This window comes from Podarcis melisellensis, assembly GCF_964234715.1.
Source record: "Podarcis melisellensis genome assembly, chromosome: 15".
Taxonomy (NCBI): Eukaryota; Metazoa; Chordata; class Lepidosauria; order Squamata; family Lacertidae; genus Podarcis; species Podarcis melisellensis.
The window spans coordinates 43046562-43071162 of NC_138532.1; the positions used below are offsets into that span (position 1 = coordinate 43046562).

At 48.8% G+C, this 24601-nt stretch overlaps 1 protein-coding gene across 3 annotated transcripts in view; it reads left to right on the forward strand.

Annotated features, from left to right (window-relative positions):
- The first annotated feature begins 341 nt into the window (after positions 1 to 341).
- Positions 342 to 24601, forward strand: part of GIT1 (GIT ArfGAP 1) — a 49070-nt gene continuing 24810 nt past the window's right edge. For all 3 annotated transcript variants that reach the window (XM_081890774.1, XM_081890775.1, XM_081890776.1), the window contains exons 1-3: positions 342 to 486; positions 19198 to 19331; positions 21991 to 22103. In XM_081890774.1, the coding sequence (XP_081746900.1) occupies positions 435 to 486; positions 19198 to 19331; positions 21991 to 22103 (299 nt within the window). In that variant the 5' untranslated portion in view covers positions 342 to 434. The remainder of the gene's footprint in view (positions 487 to 19197; positions 19332 to 21990; positions 22104 to 24601) is intronic.

Below are 24601 nucleotides of genomic sequence, written 5' to 3' on the forward strand. Positions count from 1 at the left end.
ACTCTCCCCCAGGAGGAAAGAACCCAGGTGTCCTGAGCTCCAGAAGCCAGGATCCCTCTCCTGGTGGCGCCCCTCGCTCCCTCCCTCTTTCCGCGGGTCTGGAAGGGACCCAGGCGTCCCGGCGCGGCTGCTCCCGGGGACCCAGGCGTCCTGCTTCCTCTTCCTCCTCCTGGTTCCCGGCGAGGTCGCGCCTGGCTGCGCCCTCCCGCCGCGCGCCTCGCTCCGCCTCCGGAGGGCCGGCCTTGCGCGCCCGCCCGCCCGCCTGGCTTCTTCCTGCAGGAGGAGGAGGAGGAGGCGCAGGAGGCGGCTGCTGCTGCTGCTGCTGGCGCTGCTGCTGCTGCCCTCGCCGCCGCCGCCGCGCTGAGCCCCGGAGCCCGGCGGCCGAGGGAGCCCGGCGCCGGCGGGGTGGTCGCGGCGCGCGGCGCCCGCTCAGGATGTCGCGCAAGGTGCCCCGCGCGGAGGTGTGCGCCGACTGCAGCGCCCCAGGTGAGCCCGGCGGCGCCGGGAAGGCGGGCGGGCGGGGAAGGAAGGCGGGGCCGGGCCTGCAGCACCAGCTCCGGCGCCCGATCCGACGCCACCGGCCGCCAGGTAGGGCGAGCACCGCGGCCGGGCCTGCTGCTCCCGCTGCGGCGGCGGGGAGACCAGCGCGGAGCCTCGCCGGGGAGAGAAAGGCGAGCCCTCGGGCTGCCTGCCTGGCGTCGCCCCCACCGCGGGGATCCAGGCGCCCCCACCGGCCCCCGGGAAGAGGACCCAGGCGTCCTGGCGCACCGCACCCCACCCCTACAAACGCCAGGGATAGGACCCAGGCGCCTGGCGCCCGCGCCCCAGGGGAAACACCTGGAGCCAGGTGTCCTGGTGACTCCCCCCCTAAACACTAGGAAGAGGACCCAGGCGTCCTAGTGCCCCCACCCCAACTGAGGCACTGGGAATATGAGCCGGCCATTCTCTTCCCCATGGAAATATCAGGAATAGGACCCACCTCCCCATCATAGGGAGACTAGGAATACAGGGCCCTGGTGCACACCCTCCTTCCCATAGAGGCACCAGGAATAGGACCCAGGCGTCCTGGTCCTCCCCCTCCCCCCCTTATCATTCACAGACAGGGATATTTGCATTCTGATTCTGCTCATGCTGCTTCCATGGTGGGGGGCGGGGGCAGGAAGGACACCTGCTCCACATGTAGAAGGCACTAAGTCCACTTCCTGGTGGCATCTCTACCCCGCCTCTCTGGTGCCCTGGAGAACTGCTGCCAGTCCGTGTGGACAGTACAGGGATCAATGAGCCAATGGTCTGACTGCCTAGGAGCCTCCTGCCCCACCCAGCCCCTCTTTCTTTCCCCTCCTCTCCCAGGCATCATACCAGCGCTGAGAAGGGAGCCTCCCCAAAATGCCTAGGCCTTCGCACACCCCTTACTTATCACACTCCTAGTGACCTGGAACAGAGCCCAACAGGGCTCTCATCCTGCAAGCAGAACCCAGGTGTCCGGGTGCTCCCCCCTCCGGCTGACACCCACCCTTACCCTAGGAGAGACATGTGTACACATGTGACCCCATCTTTCAGCTGCTCAACCAAGGCCTTCCTAAAGCGGCCTGGCATTCCTTGGGGTCAGTGTTTGTGTGTAGGAGATTGTAAGATCATTGGGGCAGAGTTCTCCCTCTTCCTACCCATTCCAAAAATAAACGCCACTTCCCTGTGGATCTGAAACGGGGCGTTTGCTCGTTATATAAAATCCGGAGGCCTGAATTGCAGAACCTTCTTCTCCAGCAGGAAATCTCAGCTCTTTCTCTCCTGCCCCGCTTTGGCTAATTAATAGGAGGCGTCTTGGTTGCTATTTGTAGTTTCTCAGGAGTTAAAAGTTTCACGTGGGGATGGAGAGATCCCTTGCCAGGTGTGTGTCTGCTTGTGTTGAGTTGCATCTTCACCTGGGCACAGGTGCGATCTTCTTTTACTTGTGGTTGGGGGTTCCAGGGTTGGCCGGTTGCTTTACGGAGCAAAACTAGGCCCCTATAATTTAGGAACAAAGGAACCTATAGTGGGTCAGGATGTGACTCCGTGTAGCTCCATTGTGTCTGCACTGGTTGGCAGCAGCTCTCCAGGGTTTCAGGCAAGGTTCTCTCTCTGCCCCACTTGAAGATGCTGCTGGGCGGTGGTACGGCTAATATTTAGATTTGATAACACAAATTTTCTGTATAAGTCTACTGAAAGCAGCCGCTTGCCACAGAAGGAAAATAAATGCAGATCATTGCATCATTATGGCGACAATCAAATGTGGCTATATTGTTTCAGAATGTAACAATCCGCCAAATAACATTGTTTGATTATGTGCTTGAACCAAGGATACCCTGTCCCACTAGGCTACTTCCCCCTAGACTGCAAGCTGTATCAAGCCATTGGGCCACCTAGTGCATTATTGACTGGCAGCAGCGGGGGGGGGGGGGGGTTCTTTGCCGGGACTGTCTGGGAATTGTACTTGGGACCTTCTGCATGCAAGGCAGGTGCTGTACCAGGAAGCTACAGCTCTTCCTTTAAAACTGAAACCAAGATTCCGGTCCTCATGGTTCTGAATTAAAGGCTGCTTTAAACTGGAATCCATCTGCAGAGTCAGTCTGTTGGCCACCCGGCTCAGAAATGTTTACTCTGACTGGCAGCTGCTCTCCAGAGTTTTAGGTGGAAGATATTCCCAGCCATACCTGGAAAAGGGAAAGATGAAACCTGGGGTGTTCTGTATTCAGGACAGATGCCCTACCATGGAGCTATAGCTTTTGGCCCCAGCTGGTTAATGACTCTGACTATTGATCTACTGGGAGATTGGGATCTACTGGGAGACCTCTGGGTGGTTTGCAACAGATCTGCAAGGATTTCTTACTCCTGCTACGTTAAATGACTTTTCTTCCCATCCCTGCCATTAGGCTCCTGAAATGAAGAAAACGATGTAACTAGGAACAGATTTTTGGGGAGATATGGAAAGGCCCTCAGCTCAGTCCTAGTACAGTCGTACCTTGGAAGTCGAACGGAATCCGTTCTGGAAGTCCGTCCGACTTCCAAAACATTCGGAAACCAAAGTGCGGATTTTGAATGGCTGCAGGAAGCTCATGCAGCCAATTGGAAGCCCTATTGGACGTTCGGCTTCCAAAAATCGTTCAAAAACCGGAACACTCACTTCCGGGTTTGCGGCGTTCAGGAGCCAAAACGTTCCAGAACTAAGCTGTTCGAAAACCAAGGTACGACTGTACTCGAAAAAAATCTCTGTGCCCCATCATGCCCCTTCATTCTAACTTGGCTCACTCTCTTGAGCTGTCCATGGACTATAGCCCAGTGGTAGAGCATCTGAAGTTCTCGGGTTCAACCCCTTGGCATCTCCAGGTAGGGCTAGGGGTGTCCCTTGCCTAATATCCTGGAATAGCTGCTGCCGGTCAGTGTGGACAATACTGAGCTAGATACACCAGTGATCTAGCTCTGTAGGGGATTAGAATGAGGAAGGGAAGAACTGTCATCTTGAGCTGCGTGGAGGGAAATGTGGGATAAAAAAAGTGCTAAATAAACATTTAAGCCAGCCCTTTATTCAAGATCATGAGGACTGGTATCTTAGGGGTTGTTTTAAAGCGAAGAATCATAGCTCAGAGCTAGAGCACCTGCTTGGCATTCAGAATGTCACAGGGTCAACGCCTGGCATCACCTGGTAGGGCCTGAAACCCTGGAAAGCTGCTGTTGCCAGCCAGTTAGATACACCAATAGTTTGACTCTGTCTGTATAAGGCAGCCTCCTGGGATTACCGACAGTTGAATGCGAGAGCTCACATCCTTCTTTCCTTTTTTTAACAACCCCATTGCACTTGCAATGTGATAGGAAATGTTCTGTATTTACAGCATTTTGGCACAAATACTGATTCTGGGTCAAGGGATGACTGTGTGAATCGTTCCTTAAAATGGGAAGGGGGAAGAAGGTCCTTAGCTGCTTACAAGTCCTTCGGTTGTGGGATCTATCCTGACTCAGGGAAGAAAGGGCTAGATTTGGCAGGAGCCAAATCTGAGCCTCCCTATACAGGGGCAGTCTACCTTGGAGTGCCCTGCTTGTGATCTTCCTCCCACTTGCTTTGTGGGGAAAAGACTGTGGCTCCAGTCCTTTGTGGCACCTACCAGATTGGACTGGGTATGTCCGTCCATCCTCACGCCTGAAAACCCTGGAGAGTACTGCTGCCAGTCAGTGCAAGCGATACTAAGCTATGCAGGGCAACGATGCTAGTGCAGGGAGGTTTCTGTGTTGGCCTGGAGGATTCCCTGGCTTGGGTCAGAAGTCCTTATCTTGCAGAATGGCCTGTTGAGGAAGTGAACAATAGAGAAAAACATTAAGGGGGGGTCTGTTTCCTGCAGAGGGTAAAAGCAGCATTTTGCTCCTTGCTCTCCCCTGCTATCATCCTTATGTGTGGACAAGACACACCCTCTATCCACATCTACCCGCTCTGCAAAGAATAATCTAAATAGGTTGCTTTTAATATTGTGTTTTATTTTATTTATTCCATATAATATATGCACTGTTTGATTGTAAAAACAACAGCAACTCTCAAAGCAGTTCATAATTAACACAGTAAAATGATCAGGGGAGTGAATTAACCACAATCATTTTAGACTTTGGAAAAGTTAAAAGAATGATGGATCAAAACTCATATCAGCTTTCTAAGCATTTGGCTAGGCTTACCAAACCAAAATGTTTTTAGCAGGAGCCGAAAGGGGTTTATAGCTACGGAGGCTGCCCTTTGTCAATAGGCAGGGAGTTCCGAAGTCCAGATGCTGCCACCCTAAAATACTGAGCTCTTGCAAATGTTGCAGCATGCCATGGGACCTTACATACATGCCTAATTTTATTTGCATCACACCTTTCCACATTTCAAGCCCTGCTCAAGACAGCTTGCAACACGAAAAATATACATAACTATAACATAGCAAGCGTAGTCATAAACAATAAACAAAACGTCAAAAAATACTCAACCAAATGGAACAGTTTCCACATAAATCACAAGATCTGAAATATGGATACAGCAAAAACACCCCACCCATTACAACCCTACCCCAAACAACACCCCAGCCGAAAAGTCTCTTCAGCAGCCTCCGCTTTTGTAGCTGGAGTCAGTCCAAGCTCCGCCCTCCCAGGCCAGGTGTGCGAGGCAGGGAGCAGGTATCTCAGGACCTACAGCTAAGGTGGTCCTTAGGGTGGAGGGTGGGCCATGAATAAACAAAGAATGAAGTATCAGCTTCTATTTTTTTTGTGGGAGGGGGAGGAAATAAGAAATTAAACCAGAGGTCAGCAAACTTTTTCAACAAGGGGCCGGTCCACTGTCCCTCAGACCTTATTGGGGTGTGTGAATGAATTCCTATGCCCCACAGGTGCATTTTAAATAAAAGTACACATTCTACTCGTGTAAAAACACACTGATTCCTGGACCATCCACAGGCTGGATTTAGAAGGTGATTGGGCCGGGTCCGGGCCCCGGGCCTTAGTTTGCCTACCCATGAATTAAACTTAAGGTTGCAGATGCTGGGATGGCCCTAGTATCCAGAAAGCTTCAAATTTATTTATTATTTCTCAAAATCTATATACTACTTGATTGTTAAAAAACCCGTAAAACCTCAATGTGGTCTATGAAAAGTATAGAGCAAAAGATAATTATGAGTAAGAACCATTAAAAATATAAAATAAAGCAGCAATGAACAAAAAAACACATATCAGTGTTCTAGATATCTGGACTGGCTTGTCTTTAGCAGGCACCAAAAAAAGTACAGTGAAGGAGCCTATCTGATATCAAGAGGCAGGGAGTTCCAAAGGGCAGGTGCGGCCTCTGATTGCTGGGTGTGACTCTGGTGGAGATTCCTGACGCAGATGGGCTAGACCTGATCCTGGGCCTTCCGCTGTTCATTCCTTCCTATTTCTCCCCTTTGTCCTTTCCTTTTGGTTAGAACGATTGCAAACTCTTTGGGAACGCTTTGAAAATATATTCTTCCGTGGTTTTGCAAGGCCTATCCCAAGGGTGGGTAAAACCTGAGACCCTCCCGGTATGGTGGGACTCCAAATCCCATCTGCCCTAGTAGCCAGCAGTCAGGGATGATGGGAGTTGTATTCCAGCAATATCCAGAGAGCCTCATCTTCCCTGCCCTGACTTATGGGGTGTTTTCCCCCTTTTGTTCCCGTGTGGCTGAGAGTCAGCGATTCCTACTGGTCACTGGAGAACCCCAGTTTCTTGTCTTGGATTTTGTGGGGCGATATCTCTCTGAACCCGGGAGGGGGGGGCTCCTTTCTGATCCACCCAGGAGTGGAGATCTAGCTCCCCTTCCCACCGCCAGCCCCGGTTTCCTTGGCGGCAGGCGGAAGAGGGATGCCGCTGGCAGAGAAGTCTCTCCTGACGCATGACAAGCCATTCCTCAGTGCCAGAGGCTCCCGGGGGCACAGAATGCAGACATCTGCCAAGTCAACTCTCTCTTCACTGCCATCTGTGCAGGATGAGCCCACGCACATCCTTCAAGTCTTGCGAATGGGAGGCTGGGAGGAACGGCTGGAGAGGTCCTCACAGGAGCTGCTGGGGACCCCGAATTGAGAAGGAGGGGCATGGAAATCCTGGCTGAAACCCTGGGCAGCTGCTGCCAGTCAGTGTAGACAGTACCAACCTAGAAGGACAACCATTAGTCCAAAACTTAACCGAAGCAGTGTGTGATAAAATAAGAAGATGCAAATGATTACAAACTTGGGTCAGCAAAAAGTGATAAAACATTTTTGTGCAGTTGAATAAAAGCATCCCAGTGTGTTGGCAGTGGACGTCATGGAGCAGTGAGTTTGCCTATGGAACTCGCTGCCACAAGGTAGATGGTGAGGAGTCCCTCGGTTAGATGACTTTGAAGAAGATTGGACCCATTACCTATTGAGGCCTGTTATTCTCTATGGCCGTATAGAGTCTATCGCCTGATATACTTGGTCATCTGATTTAGCATGGCATTTTCCGGTATCCTGTGAGGCTGGCTGGCAGACAGCAAAGTTGATAGGTGAATTGGATGCTGCCCTGGGCTCCTTTGGAAGGAAGGGGTATAAATTAAATTCATAAATAATAATAATTATTATTAAGAACGATGCTTGTCCTTACACGGGAACTCACCCATGCCCTATGTTCTGCAGACTCCAGATTCCCAGAGGGGATGGTACCACTATTTGGGGGGCGATGGGATTACCGAGGGGGGTGCTGAGAGGCAGCGGGGCACTGATGCCAATGCCAACCAGACTTTCAAAGTTGGTTTCCCTGCCTCAAGCTCACCAGTTTCATTGAATTAATCAACCACAAAGTTTTAACTCTGAACAACCGTGTGATTAATTGTTTCATTGTGTTACGATCTTCCTTCGTGGGCCATGCAAACCGCTGTTCCGAATAATGCTTTTTTGTGGGGTAGGGGGCACTACAGATGTGTTTATGGAACCGGGGGGGGGGATGACAGTCCCCTCAAATAAATTGGGAACCCCTGAAGCAGAGCCTGCCTTGTTTTGTTAGCCTGGGCTGGAGATTGTTGTCCGTTCTTTCCATTCTCCGCAATCCAAACTTTGCAGGTCAGCCATAAACTTCCCCCCAGGCCAGGATAGGAAGGAAATGCTGGGAGGGGCTCTCCATCTGCAAGCCCTGGGCATATCCTGCCTTGAGTAGGGCTGTGGTGTCAGGCTTGTTTTCAAGTTAGGGGCTGGGACTGCTTCCCCCCAAGTCTGTTGACACCTATCTTGCCTTCTCTACTACACAACCCCTCCCCATGAAATCACAGTTTGGTGGTGGGGAAAGGGACCCAGGAGTCCTGCAGCTCACCCCCTTCCCCAGGCCTCATTTCCTAGCTGGCTTTGGTGGTGGGTGGGGGTTGGCTCTGTTTTAAGTTCCTCCCCTTTGTGGGTCTTAGGAACTCCTTAGCACTTGCCCATCTATGTACCTCAGTATTGTCCACACGGGCTGGCAGCATTACAGGCAGCCCTGTCTGGGGATGGCAGGGGTTGAAGTCCAGAACTTCTACTTGCCATGCAGGAGATCTTGGGCTGAGCTACAGCTTATCCTCTCAAAATAAAACCAGATTCTAGTCTTCATGGTTCTGACTGAAGGGTTGGTATAAATAGGGACTTGTTCACACCATTGGGGTATCTTGCTGGCTGCTGCCTGCACTGACTGGCAGCAGTGGCTTCCAGGTTTGAGACAAGGGGTCTTTCCCAGCGTCGGGAAAGGGCATTGCAGAGTCGGAAAAGGGCAAGCCAAATGATCCAGGTAGTGGAGTGACTCCCCAGGGAAGAGTGTTGGGTCTTTTTCATTTACAGGAAAACTAAGAAGTGGCAAGTGAGGAGTTAATAAAATTATGCAAGGCAAGGAGGGAGGCGGGAGGGAAAAGCTTTTCATTCCCACTCCCAATGCTAGAACTGGTGGACACCCAGGGAGGCTGAAGGCTGGAAGATTCAGGGCAGACCGAAGAAAGAGTTGGACTATGGAACTCCCTGCCACAGGAAGCAATGAGGGTCCCAACCTGGATGGCTTTAAAAGTGGACTGGGCAAATTCTTGGAGGAAGAGGATGAGGAGGAGAGGGCTATTGATGGCTGCTAGCCAGGAGGGCTGTTGCCCTGCCTCCGTAGTCGCAGGCAGCCTTTCTGGAAAGCTCAGGAGGGGAGAGTTGCTCTCCTGCTTGAATCCTACTTGCTGGTTTGCCATTGTGGCATCTGGTTGGCCCCTGTGAGAACAGAAGGCTGGGCTAGGAGGGCCCTCTTTGGCCTGACCCTGCAGGCTCTTCTTCTAGAGGCAGAGCAGGTGCTCTCCCACTGAACTACAGCCTGCTTGCCCAAGTCATTCATCACCACCGCCTGAGAAACAGTTTTTATCCAAATGTGATTTGGGGTTTAAACGCAGTGTAAAGTAGACTCTGTAGGAGTATATTGTATTTAATTATGGGGTATTTTTAGGGGGTTAACCAGGCTGGGAGGGACGTGGGTGGCACTGTGGGTTAAACCACGGAGCCTAGGACTTGCCGATTAGAAGGTCGGCGGTTCGAATCCCCACGTCGGGGTGAGCTCCCGTTGCTCAGTCCCTGCTCCTGCCAACCTAGCAGTTCAAAAGCATGTCAAAGTGCAAGTAGATAAATAGGTACCACTCTGGCGGGAAGGTAAACGGCGTTTCCGTGTGCTGCTCTGGTTCTCCAGAAGCGGCTTAGTCCTGGCGGCCACATGACCCAGAAGCTGTACGCCAGCTCCCTCAGCCAGTAAAGCAAGATGAGTGCCGCAACCCCAGAGTCGGCCACGACTGGACCTAATGGTCAGGGGTCCCTTTACCTTTAACCAGGCTGGGATATCAGGCTTGTTGGTTTTTGAATGTCTGATGTAGATTTTTTTCAATGTTGTTGTTCTGTATGGGATAAGGACAATAAAGATTATGGTATCGTATCAGCAACTCATCCTAGCAAACGAAACCCCATGCATTTCAGGGGGTTGGGCAAGATGACCGCTTGGGTCCCTCTCAACCCGACAGTTCTTTGGGAACCAAATCTAGGTGCGGCAGGAGCAGGCTGGTTATGGTTGATTCGGGTTTTCTTAGGACGGGCCTCTGGGCTCCCAGCTGTCTCCCACGCCCTGTTTCTGGCGGAGCTTTGCATCTCACAGGCCTCTCCGAGACATGATTGAACAAGGCCAGGCGGAAGCTGCGGCCTGCGAGCGATTTGGGAGCTGCCGCTTGGCTCCGAAGCCACCGTACCCACACGAAACATGCCCCCCCGTTCGCCCAAAGAAGGAACAGTTGCTGCCAGCTGTGGCCGCCCATCCAAGGGAGCTGGGGAGCTCTGAGGCAAAGGCTGGGTGTTTGTTGTGAACAATGGAAGTGACGCATCCCAGAGTTGGGTGAGGAATAGGAGGCGGGCATGGATCCGTGGCAGAGCAGCCGCTTGGCAGGCCGAAGGTCCCTGTGTAGGGCGGGGAAGGGCTCCCAGCCTGAAACTCTGGAGCACTGCTGCCAGTCAGTGTAGACAGTATTGAGCTGGATGGAGCAAGAGTCCAACTTGGTAGAAGGCAGCTTCCTACGTTCCTCTTTCAAAACCTTGAGAACTAGCATCTTAGCGGTCAGGCTTTTGGGAACCGCCTGGTTTTAAAGAAAGGGCTCCTAATAGCTCTGTGCTGTTTTTACTCACCGGATTTTAATAGGCTTGCTTTTTTATTGTTTTGGTTTTGTTTATTAAATTTGTATACCTCCTTACACCTCCAGGTCTCAGGGGAGATACAGCATAAAATCACAAAATGAAAACAACCCTATAACTCCCCCCACCAACACATTTTTAAAGGGCATTGCACCTCTATCAGTCCAAGACCTGCTTGAAGAGGAACATTTTTGCCTAGTGCCTTTTAGCTGTTTTGTTTTTCTCTGAGTTGCTTTGATTGGATGCAAGCTGCCTTGAGTCCTGGTCTGGGAAAAAGGCAGGGTATAAATATATTCAATGCTTTTTTTTTCTTACAAAATGTTTAGGGGTACTCTCATTTTCCTACTCATATTGAAATTCTGCCGCTCAGTGAGGCCAAACTTAGATTCACCAGAAAAAAGCACTGAATATATTTATAATGCTAATAATTACAGTTATAATAAAATAAATAAAGCAAGTGTAATCCCAGGGCTCGACGCCCCCCTCCCGCAAAGGGGACTTGGTTGGAACCATTGCGGGAGGCTGTGGTTCTTGTAGGGTATTTGGAGCGTGGCCTGTTGGCCACGGCAGGGTCAAAGCTGGGTGAGGGAGCCAGCGGGGTTGTGGGCGGTGGGGCTGTCTCTCCCTGTATGCCTCCTTCCCTCCTTGACCTTTCCATCCTGCTTGCTTCTCTGTTCTGGAAAAGGGAATCGAGAAGAAAAGGCCCTCTTGTCAGGGCGACACAGCTCCCTCCTCCCTTGCAGACCCACAGCGGGGAGGTGGCGGTGGAGGAAAGAACCAATTTTTCTTCAGCTGTGTGAAGTACAGGAGGGGACAGGTTTGATCCCTGGCACGTCCTGGCTGAAAGGGCCTCCGTTCATGGGTACAAAAGAATCAAGGGTCTTAGAAATTGCAGAAATTCCAACCCCTGCAATGCTGGAATATGCAAATGTCCCATACAGGGATTGAACCGTCAATGTTGCTGTTATCAGCACCACACTCTAACTAGCTGAGCTATCCAGGGAGTGTATTGTAGCATTGGAGGGGACCCTGAGGGTCATCTTGACCAACCCCCTGGTGAATAGACATTCCTCTGTGGCAACCGTTAACCTAGATTTAAGCTGCCATTTGGTACTTATATTATATATCTGAGGTTCTAACACGCTGCTCACTGTCAGAAGTGAGGTTACAGGGAACCAGGCAGAAGGCCTTCTTGGTAGTGGCTCCCGCTCTGTGGAACGCCCTCCCTTCAGATGTTAAAGAGATAAACAGCTATACAGTGGAACTTCAGTTTTCGAGCGTGTCAGAAGCCGAACGTTTCAGAACCCGGGCGCCAAAAACCAGGAAGTAACCGCTTCCGTTTTCAAACGCGCCTCACAGTTTTCACCATTGAAATTGCTGGCAGGCCTTTGTGCCTTGGTTGTCGAATGTTTTGGAAGTCAAACGGTCTTCTGGAATGGAGGTTCGACTGTACGACTTTTAGAAGACATCTGAAGGCAGCTGTGTACAGTGGTACCTCAGGTTAAGAACTTAATTTGTTCTGGAGGTCCATTCTTAACCTGAAACTGTTCTAAACCTGAAACACCACTTTAGCTAATGTGGCTTCCCGCTGTTGCCGTCGCATGATTTCTGTTCTCATCCTGAAGCAAAGTTCTTAACCTGAGGTACTATTTCTGAGTTAGTGGAGTTTGTAACCTGAAGCATCTGTAACCTGAAGCGTCTGTAACCCGAGGTACTACTGTATAGGTAAGCTGCTAATGTTTGATGTTTTATTGCATTTTTATATCTGTTGGAAAGGGACACAGATGGCATTGTGGTCTAAACCACAGAGCCTAGGACTTGCCGATCAGAAGGTCGGCGGTTCGAATCCCCGCGACAGGGTGAGCTCTCGTTGCTTGGTCCCTGCTCCTGCCAACCTAGCAGTCTGAAAGCACGTCAAAGTGCAAGTAGATAAATAGGTACCACTCCGGCGGGAAGGTAAACGGTGTTTCCGTGTGCTGCTCTGGTTCGCCAGAAGCAGCTTAGTCCTGCTGGCCACATGACCCGGAAGCTGGACGCCGGCTCCCTCGGCTAATAAAGCGAGATGAGCGCCGCAACCCCAGAGTCGTCCGGGACTGGACCTAACGGTCAGGGGTTCCTTTACCTTTATATCTGTTGGAAGCCACCTAGCATGGCTGGGACAACCCACCCAGATGGGCGGGGTACAAATAATAAAATTATTATTATTATTTAGACTCTTGATTTAACGGCCTCCTGCGATGGGGAGGAGAGACCCCTGTATAGATGGAGGCATTGCTTCTGTCATTTGGGAGGGGAGCTTTGCTGAGTCTGGGTTGTCCCTCATTCCTCTGAGCTAGGGTGACTGTGGGGGGCGTGGACACCTGCCCAACAAGGCCCCTCTGTTCAGGATGGCTCTTTGTGCCTTCGGTCTCTGGGGCAACGGGGCGCCTCCTCTAGCAGCTGGGTCAGGGTGGCATCTTCTGAAGCAGCCCTGTCTGGCAGCTGGCGTGAGTCTTCGCTGGGTCCAAGGCAGGGTGCCGGCCATCTCTCCGCCCCCACCCAGCGAACGGCCTTCCCTGGTTTCAAATGCCCTTTTGTGCCGGCGGAACAAAAGGTCCCCAGTGATTTGGTGGCGAGGGGGGAGGGGGAGCCAGGGCCTGGGCCTCCCAGCAAGGGGGAGGCGAGTGACGTCTCGGAGCCTCTGGGCAGCACCCAGGGACAGGCGTCCCTCCCAGGGGTGTCACAGTAGCAAAGGCAGCAGAGGCCCCACGTAGAAATCTTAGCAGAGGGGATCCCAGGGTTTAAGCGCTGCCCGTCAGGGGGTTCAATAGTTCTGATACCTGCACTGCAGGGATTAGTCTAGATGACTCTTAGGATCCCTTGCAGCTTGGCAATTCTGTGATTTAGCTGCACCTTGTTAATTGTTCATTTGTTTATTTTTCAGACAAAAGTAGTTTTGAAATAATTGTAAAAAGTTGGTTTTTTTAACCAATTAAGTCACAGAATTGTAGACTTGGAAGGGACTCTGAGGATCATCTCGCCCCGTGGTTCCCAACATGGGGCACACACCCCACAGGCGGGAGAAATTTGATTTTTAAAGGGGGGGGGGGAATTCGAGAATGAGTTAGACTATGTTAATGGCCTTTTAGGCTTCCTCTTTGTGAATAGGAGTTCACTTTCTGAATAATAGCCCGGCTTTGGCTGGGGAGGGTGGGATATAAATAAAATTTTATTATTATTATTATTATTATTATTATTATTATTATGTGTCAGGGGGCAGCATCAGGATTTTAGAGATGCTTTGGTGGGGCATTTATCTAGTCCAAACCCCTGCCGGTGTCTTCTTGTTGTTGTTTTTTGTAAACAGCTTTATTATAAATCTTGCAAAATAAATAACCTGAAAACTCGTCTTTCCCTCTCTTGCTTCTCCAATGTACCCCTCAAAAAAACCCCACAACCTGATCAGTGATACCCTGGGGGTCACTGAGCGCAAACTCTTCACGTGCTCAGAAGTGCTCTCTCCATTGTCTCTTTGGACGCTTGGTGGTGCAGAATTGGGCCTCGGGTATATGGAGACAGGGACGCAGGTGGCGCTGTGGGTTAAAGCCTCAGCGCCTAGGACTTGCCGATCGAAAGGTCGGCGGTTCGAATCCCTGCGGCGGGGTGCGCTCCCGCTGCTCGGTCCCAGCGCCTGCCAACCTAGCAGTTCGAAAGCACCCTCGGGTGCAAGTAGATAAATAGGGACCGCTTACCAGCGGGAAGGTAAACGGCGTTTCCGTGTGCGGCTCTGGCTCGCCAGAGCTGCGATGTCACGCTGGCCACGTGACCCGGAAGGGTCTCCGGACAGCGCTGGCCCCTGGCCTCTTGAGTGAGATGGGCGCACAACCCCAGAGTCTGTCAAGACTGGCCCATACGGGCAGGGGTACCTTTACCTTTACCTTTATATGGAGACAGAGGAAGCTGCTTTCTACTGAACCAGGCCATTGGCCCACCTGGCCTAATCTTGTTTACGCCATGCTTTTGGGTTTCGGGCAGGGGGTACCTCCCCAGTTCTTCCTAGAGACCCGAGGCGTCGAATCGGGGACCTTCTGTGTGCCAGGCAGAGCTGTGGGTGGAGAAGACTCCTGATCAGAGTCTTCTGGGTTCTTCTGAAGGGGATGGCGGGGTTCTTGGGTGTCAGGAGCTGAGGAACATGTCAGCGAATGCTGCAATCCTCCTGAAAGGGGGGTGGGGGTGGAGGGTTGGCGCTGCAAATTTTGGTGCATCCCCAGGGAGTACAGGGTGGGGGTGCCAAGCTTGGAATAGCTCCTTGCGTGGGAGCCTCTCTTTTGGTTTTTAGTTTTATTTGCACATAGGCAAAGGGAGGTGTGAAGATTGCACAATGTTTTAACCATGAAGTCTGCTAGCTGTGTGGTGCAGAAGGAAGTTGGCGGTGGGGGGGCATAGTTAGGAAACAGGGTGAATGTTGCAGCCTTGATTCTTCCTCTCTCCTCACCTGCTCCCTCCAAGATTGTTCCTCTGACGCTTTATCTCGCCAAGACGCCCATTCTGCCCCACTTTTGGGAGCCACATTGGGCGTCTTAGAAAGATGAAGGCGCCATTTGGTAGCCTAGTTTATATATCCGTAGTTTCTAAAATTGCTCGCTGCTGGAAGTGAAGTTACAGGGACCCAGAGGGCCTTCTTGGTGGTGGCAGCCTCCCTGTGGAACGCCCTCCCATCTGATGTCAAACAGATAAAGAACTACAGTGGTTATAGACACTTCAGGTTACGTGTTTTTGGGTTACGCACTGCGCCGAACCTGGAAGTACCGGAACGGGTTACTTCCAGGTTGCAGTGCATGTGCAGAAGTGCTAAATTGCGCAGAAGCACTGGGTTGCGATCTGCGTGTGCACAGATGCGGCGCTGCGGGTTGCAAATGTGCCTCCCGCATGGATCACATTCGCAACCCGAGGTTCCACTGTATACAACTTTCAGAAGACATCTGAAGGCAGCCCTGTATTGGGAAATTGTTAATGTTTGAGGTTTTATTGTGTTTTTATATCTGTTGGCAACCCGGTCAGGTGGGCGGGCTCCAAATATAACAATACAGTGGAACCTCAGTTGCCGAACAATTTGGAACCCGAACGGCGACAACCCGGAAATGAATGCGTCCGTTTTCGAATGTGCCTCAGAGGTCAAATGCCTTCCGAGGTGCGTTTCTCCATTTTTTAAAGGAATTTCCAGTCTTCTGGAACAGATTACATTTGACAACCGAGGTTCCACTGTACAGTGGTACCTCGGGTTACATACGCTTCAGGTTACAATATGCTTCAGGTTACAGACTTCGCTAACCCAGAAATATTACCTCAGGTTAAGAATTTTGCTTCAGGGTGAGAACAGAAATCGTGCAGCAGCAGCTGGAGGCCCCATTAGCTAAAGCGGTGCTTCAGGTTGAGAACAGTTTCAGGTTAAGAACGGACCTTCGGAATGAATTAAGTACTTAACCTGAGGTACCACTGTAATGATAATAATAACAACAACAACTATTTAAAAGCCTCCCTAGCTTATATATCTGAGTTTCAACATTGCTCTTACGATGTCATTATGTCCTTAAATCATGCTGAGGTGAGGTGAGTGGAGACAGTGGAAAGAATGAGATTCCCACCTGAGGATGCTTCTAAAGCAGGGGCCGGCAAGGTTTACTCCAGTGGAGATCCCTCTGTGGGCCGGATCGTGTGTGCGCCCATGACTTCTGTGTCTGCGCATGTGCAGGCGCAATTTCCGGCGTCGTGGAAGCGAGTCCCCACGCTGCGCTGCGCTGATTTAGCGCAGCACATGGGAACTCACCAAGCAGGTGGCTCGGTTCAGGAGCGGCTCGGGGGCCGATTAAACGACCCCTATGAGCCGCTTGTGGCCCATGGGCCTTAGGTGGTCGACCCCTGTTTTAAAGTGTCAAGGCCTAAAACACGCTTGATGATTTCTCTCTTTGTCACGGTGCTGGAAGGGGAAGAGTTGCCTCGATGTTTCTAGGGCGGCCTTTCGGGTTTCCTTAGCAACCAGGCAGGAGAGACAAGGTGTGTCTCTTCTGCATCAATAGATTTTTGATGGGTGCTCTCCCCCCTCCTAGCTTTCCCGTGAAAATTCCCTGGAATAAGGTTTGCTGCTGAGGGGGCAGAATATGCATTTCCAGATCTTTGGGGCCTGGTGGGGAGGAAGGGCCCCCTCTCACAGCTAGTGGCCCAATGGAGGAGTGGGAATGCCATCAGGGGCTGTGGCCTTGAGCCCAGACTTAGCCCCAGAATGTGTGGAAACTGTCCTCTGAGCATGTACAAAGGTTTTTTTGGGGGGGAAGGAGCACGCTGCATGAAAACGTTAATGTTTTGTATGATAATTGTTCTTCTTCTTTATGGCATAGGGAATATTTTTTTAAATTTGAAAGTACGGCCAACGAAACATCAAGCTAAAATATGCCACAGGAAAGAGGAATGAAAATAAAGGATTTTTTAAAATGAAGTTTAAAAAAAGAATGAATAGTGTCAAATATACTCCATGGTGGGATGCACAGTTCATATTTATACAAAATGTATCAAGGGTTCAAAAACATTGCCAGATAAAATCGTCTTTAGTAGTCTGTTTGTGTAGTATATTGTATGTACAGTGTGGGGTAATATATTTATGTTTTTAAATGCAAAACAAGTTACCTTTTAAGTAACTAAGTGACTGCTAATAAGAATAAGAATAATACAGAAAATCTTCTCTTCTCCCTGCCCCCCAAACTGAGAATTAGAGACAAGTCAGAAGTCCAGAGCCCCCAAATCTATTTTAAAAAGAAAAATTAAATGCGCTGCCTTTGCATCTGATGCCATCTTGACTTTACTGGGTGATTTAGTTATTTTTAATGATCTGACAAGATGACTTTGCTCTGAGGATGCCTTTGTAGGTGTGAAAAGGCAGCTGTAGCTGTTTTTAATTATAAATAATTCCAAAGCGTTGGCTGCGCTGCAGTGATAACTCAGAAGCCTCATCACCCCCGTTCCTGCTTACCGATATTGTTCGTGTTATTAATTTACAGCTTGCCTTTTTCAGAAAAGCGCACAAACCGTCCTCACATGAAATCAGGGTAACACAAAGCACACACGTCCCCTCCTCTAGCTCAGGGGTGTAGAACACTTGCTAGGCATGTAGAAGGTCCCTGGTTCAACCCTTGACATTTCCAGGTAGGGCTGGCAGAGACTCCCTGCCTGAAACCCTGGAGATCTGCTGCTGCTGCTGCTGCCAGTCAGTGCAGACAGTACTAAGCTACATGGGCTCAGTATAAGGCAGCTTCCTGCGTCCTTTCTCCAAAAATACATTTCCATTTGCTTTTCGTAAATATTCTTTTAAATTTTGTTTCGTAATGTATATATAAAACAGAGAGAACCGAAGTTAAGAGCTGAAAGTTAAAAGATGAAAAACAAAGCTATAAAATAGGCATGGAGAATTGAGTCCGACTGCACATGGGTTCAAATAACAAAGTCCAAGTAAAGAATATTCGTGTCATCTGATTATCTGGTTCCAGGCTTGCCAAGCTTGGGATGAGAGTTGTCTTGAAAATGTTGGCTCTGTTGTACATGTAATAAAGGAATACCAAATCATGTTAAAAGGGCCTGGTCCTTGTCAAAATCCCAGATTATGTGTGATTTTCTCCATTCTAGCTCTGTTCCAGAGTGATTGGTATCAAGCATCCAGAGTGAGATTTTTGGGCCATTTTCCACTGAATTGCAAATAACTATGCCAAGATCATATAGGAGACCAATTCTTTTGGCACTATATCTACATTGGCACCATCAGAAACATTAATTTTGGACAGCAAACCATGGTTTCTTTAGTAACCTGTCTCGTTTCCGTCAAAATTTAGTTCCAGGAATCTTACGTCGACTTACTGGTACATTCCCATCCTAAATAGAATAAAATAGAATTTATTATTTATACCCCACCCATCTGGCTGGGTTTCCCCAGCCACTCTGGACGGCTTCCAACAGAGTATTAAAATACAGTGGTCTGTTAGACATTAAAAGCGTCCCTAAAGAGGGCTGCCTTCAGATGTCTTCTAAATGTTTAGTAGTTATTTTTCTCTTTGACATCTGGTGGGAGGGCGTTCCACAGGGTGGGTGCCACCACCGAGAAGGCCCTCTGCCTGGTTCCCTGTAACTTGGCTTCTCACAGTGAGGGAACCACCAGAAGGCCCTTGGCGTGGACCTCAGTGTCCGGGTAGAACAATGGGAGTGGAGACGCTCCTTCAGGTATACTGGACCAAGGCCATTTGGGGCTTTCAAGGTCAGCACCAGCACTTTGAATTGTGCTCGGAAACGTACTGGGAGCCAATGTAGGTCTTTCAATACCAGTATTATGTGGTCTCGGCAGTCGCTCCCAGTCACCAGTCTAGCTGCCGCATTCTGGATTAGTTGTAGTTTCCGAGTCACCTTCAAAGGTAGCCCCACATAGAGCGCATTGCAGTAGTCCAAGCGGGAGACAACTAGAGCATGCACCACTCTGGCGAGACAGTCCGTGGGCAGGGAGGATCTCATCCTGCATACCAGATGGAGCTGGTAAACAGTTGCCCTGGACACAGAATTGACTTGCACCTCCATGGACATCTGTGAGTCTAAAATGACTCCCAGGCTGCGCACCTGGTCCTTCAGGAGCACAGTTGCCCCATTCAGGACCAGGGAATCCCCCGCACCCACCCGCCTCCTGTCCCCCAAAACAGTACTTCTGTCTTGTCAGGATTCAAGCTCAATCTGTTAGCTGCCATCCAACCTCCAACCGCCTCCAGACACTCACACAGGACCTTCACTGCCCTCACTGGTTCTGATTTGAAAGAGAGGTAGAATGTACCAAGTTCATCACAGCAACAATCTCCAACCATTAGGTGATATGGAAGGAAGCGATTCTGACATTTGCAAATGAGTGCGATACCATCTGCGTAGCAATTTCAAAGTGTTATCCCTAAGAAAACTGGAAACGGATGTTAAGGGTCGTGATTTCCAAACTTTCAAGCTTGTGGTTTTCTCTCCCTGCAGACCCTGGCTGGGCGTCAATCAATCGCGGAGTGCTGGTCTGCGACGAATGTTGCAGCGTCCATCGCAGTCTGGGGCGCCATATATCCATCGTCAAGCACCTTCGGCACAGCCCTTGGTCGGCCACCTTGTTGCAGGTGAGTGGGGGCACCTTTGGGGATGGGGGCAGAGGGACAGTGGCATCCCCAGAAGGGTGGCACAAAGCTGACTTTTAAAAATATATCTTTATTAATTTAAAATAAATATGTTTATGAAAAACACATGTACATACAAATAAACAAACATACAATCAAACAAACAAATAACAGAAAAATCAAACAAACCACCACACTCTAAGATATAAGAAGATTAATATAATTAATATCATATATACTCCTGGTATTGAACACAATTATAAAATTTATAATTTTATAATTTAAAACTGACTTCCAGTTAATCTCACTGTACTTTTTCTATTCATTACTTTATACTGCACAGTTACATATTTCTTATATAATTTTTTTCACCTCCCTACAAACTTATATAATACAGGGATCAGTCTAATTCTGCCAATATGTTTCCTTTTATTCCACAGTTTTCTAAATATTCTTTAAAGATTCTCCAATCCTTATAGACTTTTTGTTTTGGCTGGCTGGTTCTGAAGCATAGTCTGCTATTACCGTATTGGCCTGCATATAAGCCTCACCCGAATATAAGCCGCACCTTTAATTCGTAATCTTGGGGAAGGTTTGGGCACCATTGCCCTGCGGTCCTGGGCTGCTTCTGTGGGTGGGTGGGGGAGCTGCGCCACTTTGCCAGAGGCGTAAGGTCATGAATATAAGCCACACTTTAACTTTTCACGATCAGAATTTGGAAAAAAAAGTGCAGCTTATATTCAGGCCAATACAGTATTATTATTATTATTATTATTATTATTATTATTATTATTATTATTATTATTATTATTATTATTATTATTAACATTTGTATACCACTCTATGCCTGTAGATCTCAGGGCGATTTACAACCTAAAATTGCAATATAAAAAAAAGACAAAATATTCCATAAGCCATATGCAGAAATGGCGAAACTTACCAGAAGAATAAGAAATCAAGATAGCAAACTTTCTATAAAAGAATGGAAGTGGTTTATTGAATATTTACAGATGAATTGTAAACAGATTAAAAACATTGGCAGGATTATTGTAATAACCTGCGTTTCATAAGGTATATATATAAAGAAGATGAATGAATGAACAAATTAAGTTAATTTGGATATGCAGAAGATATTAAAAATAAATTTAAGGAACCACAGACAGTGGGGGAAGGAAGTCAAGTTTTGAAATGTCAAAATGATTGTAAAATCAGTGAAATGTATAAAGGCCTGGTTAAAGAGGGATTGTAATCTCCTTGGGGGCAGGGGCCTGTCTCTTCCATTTCTCTTTCCAGCACACCAAAATGCAATAAAAAAATTATTAAGAGCATCCCCAGTGAAGGAAGGTTGCAGTGTTCAAATTAGAAAGAAGGCAAATCAGATGCAATGTGAAAGAAGCTTCTAAACTTGCGTATGGCATAATTGTGTGTCCATGTGCTGGAACTCATAGACATCCAATGCAGCTGAGTGTTGCGTGATTTGGGACAGACAAAAGGCAAGTCTTCTTTACACAGTTAAACTGTGGAACTCCAGGAACTGCAGGAACCAGTGACACCCACCGAGTTGAATGCCTTTAAAAGAGAAATGGACTAATTCATGGAAGAGGAGTTGATATCAATGGCAACTAGCCACAGTGGCTACTATCTGCCTGCACAGTCAGAGGCAGAAATGCTTCTGAATACCAGTTGGGACGCGGGTGGCACTGTGGGTTAAACCACAGAGCCTAAGACTTTCCGATCAGAAGGTTGGCGGTTCGAGTCCCCACGATGGGGTGAGCTCCCATTGCTCGGTCCCTGCTCCTGCCCACCTAGCAGTTCGAAAGCATGTCAAAGTACAAGTAGATAAATAGGTACCACTCTGGCAGGAAGGTAAATGGTATTTCCGTGCTCTGCTCTGGTTCACCAGAAGCGGCTTAGTCATCCTGGCCACATGACCTGGCCAGTAAACCGAGATAAGTGCCGCAACCCCAGAGTCGGCCACGACTGGACCTAATGGTCAGGGGTCCCTTTACCTTTACCAGTTGATGGAAGCCACAGCAGGCGAAAGTGCTCTCGTGTTTGGGTCCTACTTGAGAGTTTTGTCCTGGGGCATCTGGTTGGCCGACGTCAGAACAGGATTCTGGCGTAGGGGGCCTTCTTTGGCCTGATCCATCAGGCTCTCCTTATGTTCCTAAACAAGTTTTGCTCAGCTTTGGGGCTGGTGGGGACCAGGCCACAGTCTTTGCACGAGTTCTGGGGGCACTGGGGAGGTAGACCGTGTAATAATTCACAGAGGACGTTCAAGGCCTGTAATGTTAAAAAGCAATTAATAGCAGGTATTAAAAGCAATCAAAAGGTAATTATAAGCAGTGACATGCTGAAAAGGACATGTGTTTTAATCTCGAAATTCTACATGCTTGGATGGCCTTGCCTATAACAGGCGCTGAAAACGAGTAGACCGACTTCAATAGGTAGGGAGTTCCACAGAGGCTGGTTTCTTACAAGCATGTTAAAATGAGAATTTATTCTGGCACCTGTAACAAATGCCAGTTCCACAGGCCAAAGCTGTCAGATGAGCATCGATGCAACAAGGTGATCCTGCAGGTAAACTGGCCATTTCCCTGTTGATTTTTCTTTCCTCCTTTTTTTCTTCCCACTCTCCCAATCCCTGCCCTCCGGTCCTCAGATGGTGCACACCCTCGCAAGTAACGGTGCCAATTCTATATGGGAACACTCACTGCTTGACCCGGCGCAGGTCCAGAGCGGGAAGCGTAAGGCGAACCCGCAGGATAAAGTCCAGTGAGTCCCGGTGGATTGGGGGAGGGGGTAGACGGGGAGAGGATTTTTGGGGGGGTACCTACCTGGGGAGATGGGTGGGGCTCATTCATCCTGCAAGGAGGGATGGCAGTGGGCATTGACCATTCTTTAATTTTTGTGGGGGATACGGGGTGCGTAGAGAAGGGAGGGGCCGCTGGAAGATGCCAGCTGTAATTATGATTTTCTGGTACATCCCTAACAGTAGCACCTTAGTTGGTCTCTTAAGTTTGTTATTGGTATGAGCTTTTGTGTGCATGCACAATTCTTCAGATACACATTCTTCAGGTGTGTATCTGAAGAAGTGTGCATGCACACAAAAGCTCGTACCAATAACAAACTTAGTTGGTCTCTAAGCTGCTGTTGGAAGGAATTTTTTTACAGTATTATGTTTCGACTACGGCAGACCAACACGGCTACCGACCTGTAACTGGTACATCCCTGTCTTACTCAGAATGTCAATGTTGTAGCCTCCACTGACAACTCATTCTTAACTGGAGCCATTTAAAAAATAATAATTGTTTGATAGTTACTAACAACTCCACTGCCCCAGTTAAGATTGCTGCAAATCGTAACAATCTGCAAGAAAATACAACTTAGCGTAAAATTGCAATATTTCTTCTAAATACCTCTCAAAATCTACTTGAATTTGCTTTGGTGGGAGATCATTGCTTTATTGACAATATTACATAGGGGCAGCCAGTTTTCCCAGAATTGTTTTGTGTATTCACTTGCAATTCTGGCTCTTGAGGCATCGGTTTTTTTGCCACTGTAGCCAAATACCAAATTTTATTAAGCATTCGTTCCAAGAATGTAACTTTTGAGCCATTAGCAGATCTGATGTAAGTTCCTTAAATGTTCTTTGCATGTGATAGGCAGTGTACAGTTGATCAGTATCAACGCTGGATCTAAGGGAACATCACATTTCAATATTTTTCTCATCATTTTATCACCCATCTGGAATTGGAAGGTAGACTGTGCAACCCAAAGGATGAGGGCAGTTTTAAAGCTCTTCCTTTAATTCTGTATAGAGTTAAATCTGCTTTTGCCAACCTGATGGCCTCTCAGAGATTTTGGACTACATCTCCCATCAGCCCTAGGCAGCCTGGCTTTGTCTTGGACTGCACCTGTGCTGATTGGGAATTGTAGTCCAAAACCTCTGAAGAGCGCTAGGTTAGGGACAGCTGTTCTACACACTCTCCCAAGGCCTCTCTGAACATTGAATCATAGACATGTAGAGTTTTAAGGGACCCCGGGCGTCATCCGGTCCAACCCACTGCAACACAGGAACCTTTTGCTTAACATGAGATTCGAACCCACAACCCTTTGATTAAGAGTCTCATTCTCTACCGACTGAGCTATCCCTTATGCCTCTCTTTATCTGTGGCCATATTCCTGGCCTACTCAGACATCTCAGCTCCCTGCAAGGGCCCTTTTAATAGTTCTGCAAACGAAGCGGGGAACTAATTTTGAACTTGCTGACCACAGCAGAGCGAGGAGAGACCCAAGAGCTCTGTCTATTTTGTAGCGGACGTCTGAAAGGGTTGGAAAAGGAGCAGGAGCAGCTCTGGTTGCAGAAGACACTCATAACTCCGCCTTTGCCAGATGTTTGGGACTACAACTCCCATCATCCCAGCAGGCATGGCTATCTGACGCTGGGGCTGATGGGAATTGTAGTGCGAAGCATCCAAAGGGCACCAGATCAGGCAGAAGCGGAGTTAAGATTTCCATGGGCACCGTCGGTCATTTCCACACTTCACCCAATAACTTAGAGGGTTCAAACTCTTTCAGAAATGATGTGTGGGTTGTCTGAAGTGGCAAGGGACCCACAGATCATTTCTGACAGCGTTTGAGCTACTGCAAAATCAAAGGGAGTTTATTTTGCCCTTCGCAGAGCTTGCATATCCAAGTTTCATTCTGTTCTTCCTCTGCACATCGCTCTGATGGCTTTAAATTCTGACGCCACCTGTCAGCTTAGCTGCAGTTCCTGCATTGCACGGGGTTGGGCTAAATGACCTTTGGGGTCCCTTCCAACTCTACATTTCTACGAGATGATGATGACGATGATGATGGAAGAAGGCAAAAACAATGAATAGCTGTCAAAGTGTTTTGCAGGTCTCTATGTTCAATTGCATTTTCTTGGTGGTGGTATTATTATTATTTTTATTATTATTATTATTAGGGTTTTCTGCCTTGAAGGCAGTCTTCCACTTCCATATTTTGTTGTTTTTAATAAAATGTTCAAACCAAGAATTAGAGGCTTCCCAGGGCAGGGCCTGAAGCTTGTGCTGGAGGAGGTGGAGCAGAGAGAGAAAGAGTGCCTCTGGTCATGTGCAGAGGTGCTCTTAGCCCTCATTATCCAGAAGCTTCCAGGCTACCTGAGTCTTCTCAAGGCCACTGCTATCAATAAATCCCTGTTGGGGAGAAAGGCCTCACCTGTGCAGTTCATTTAAAGCAGCATCATACAGTTGTAACAGTTCCCC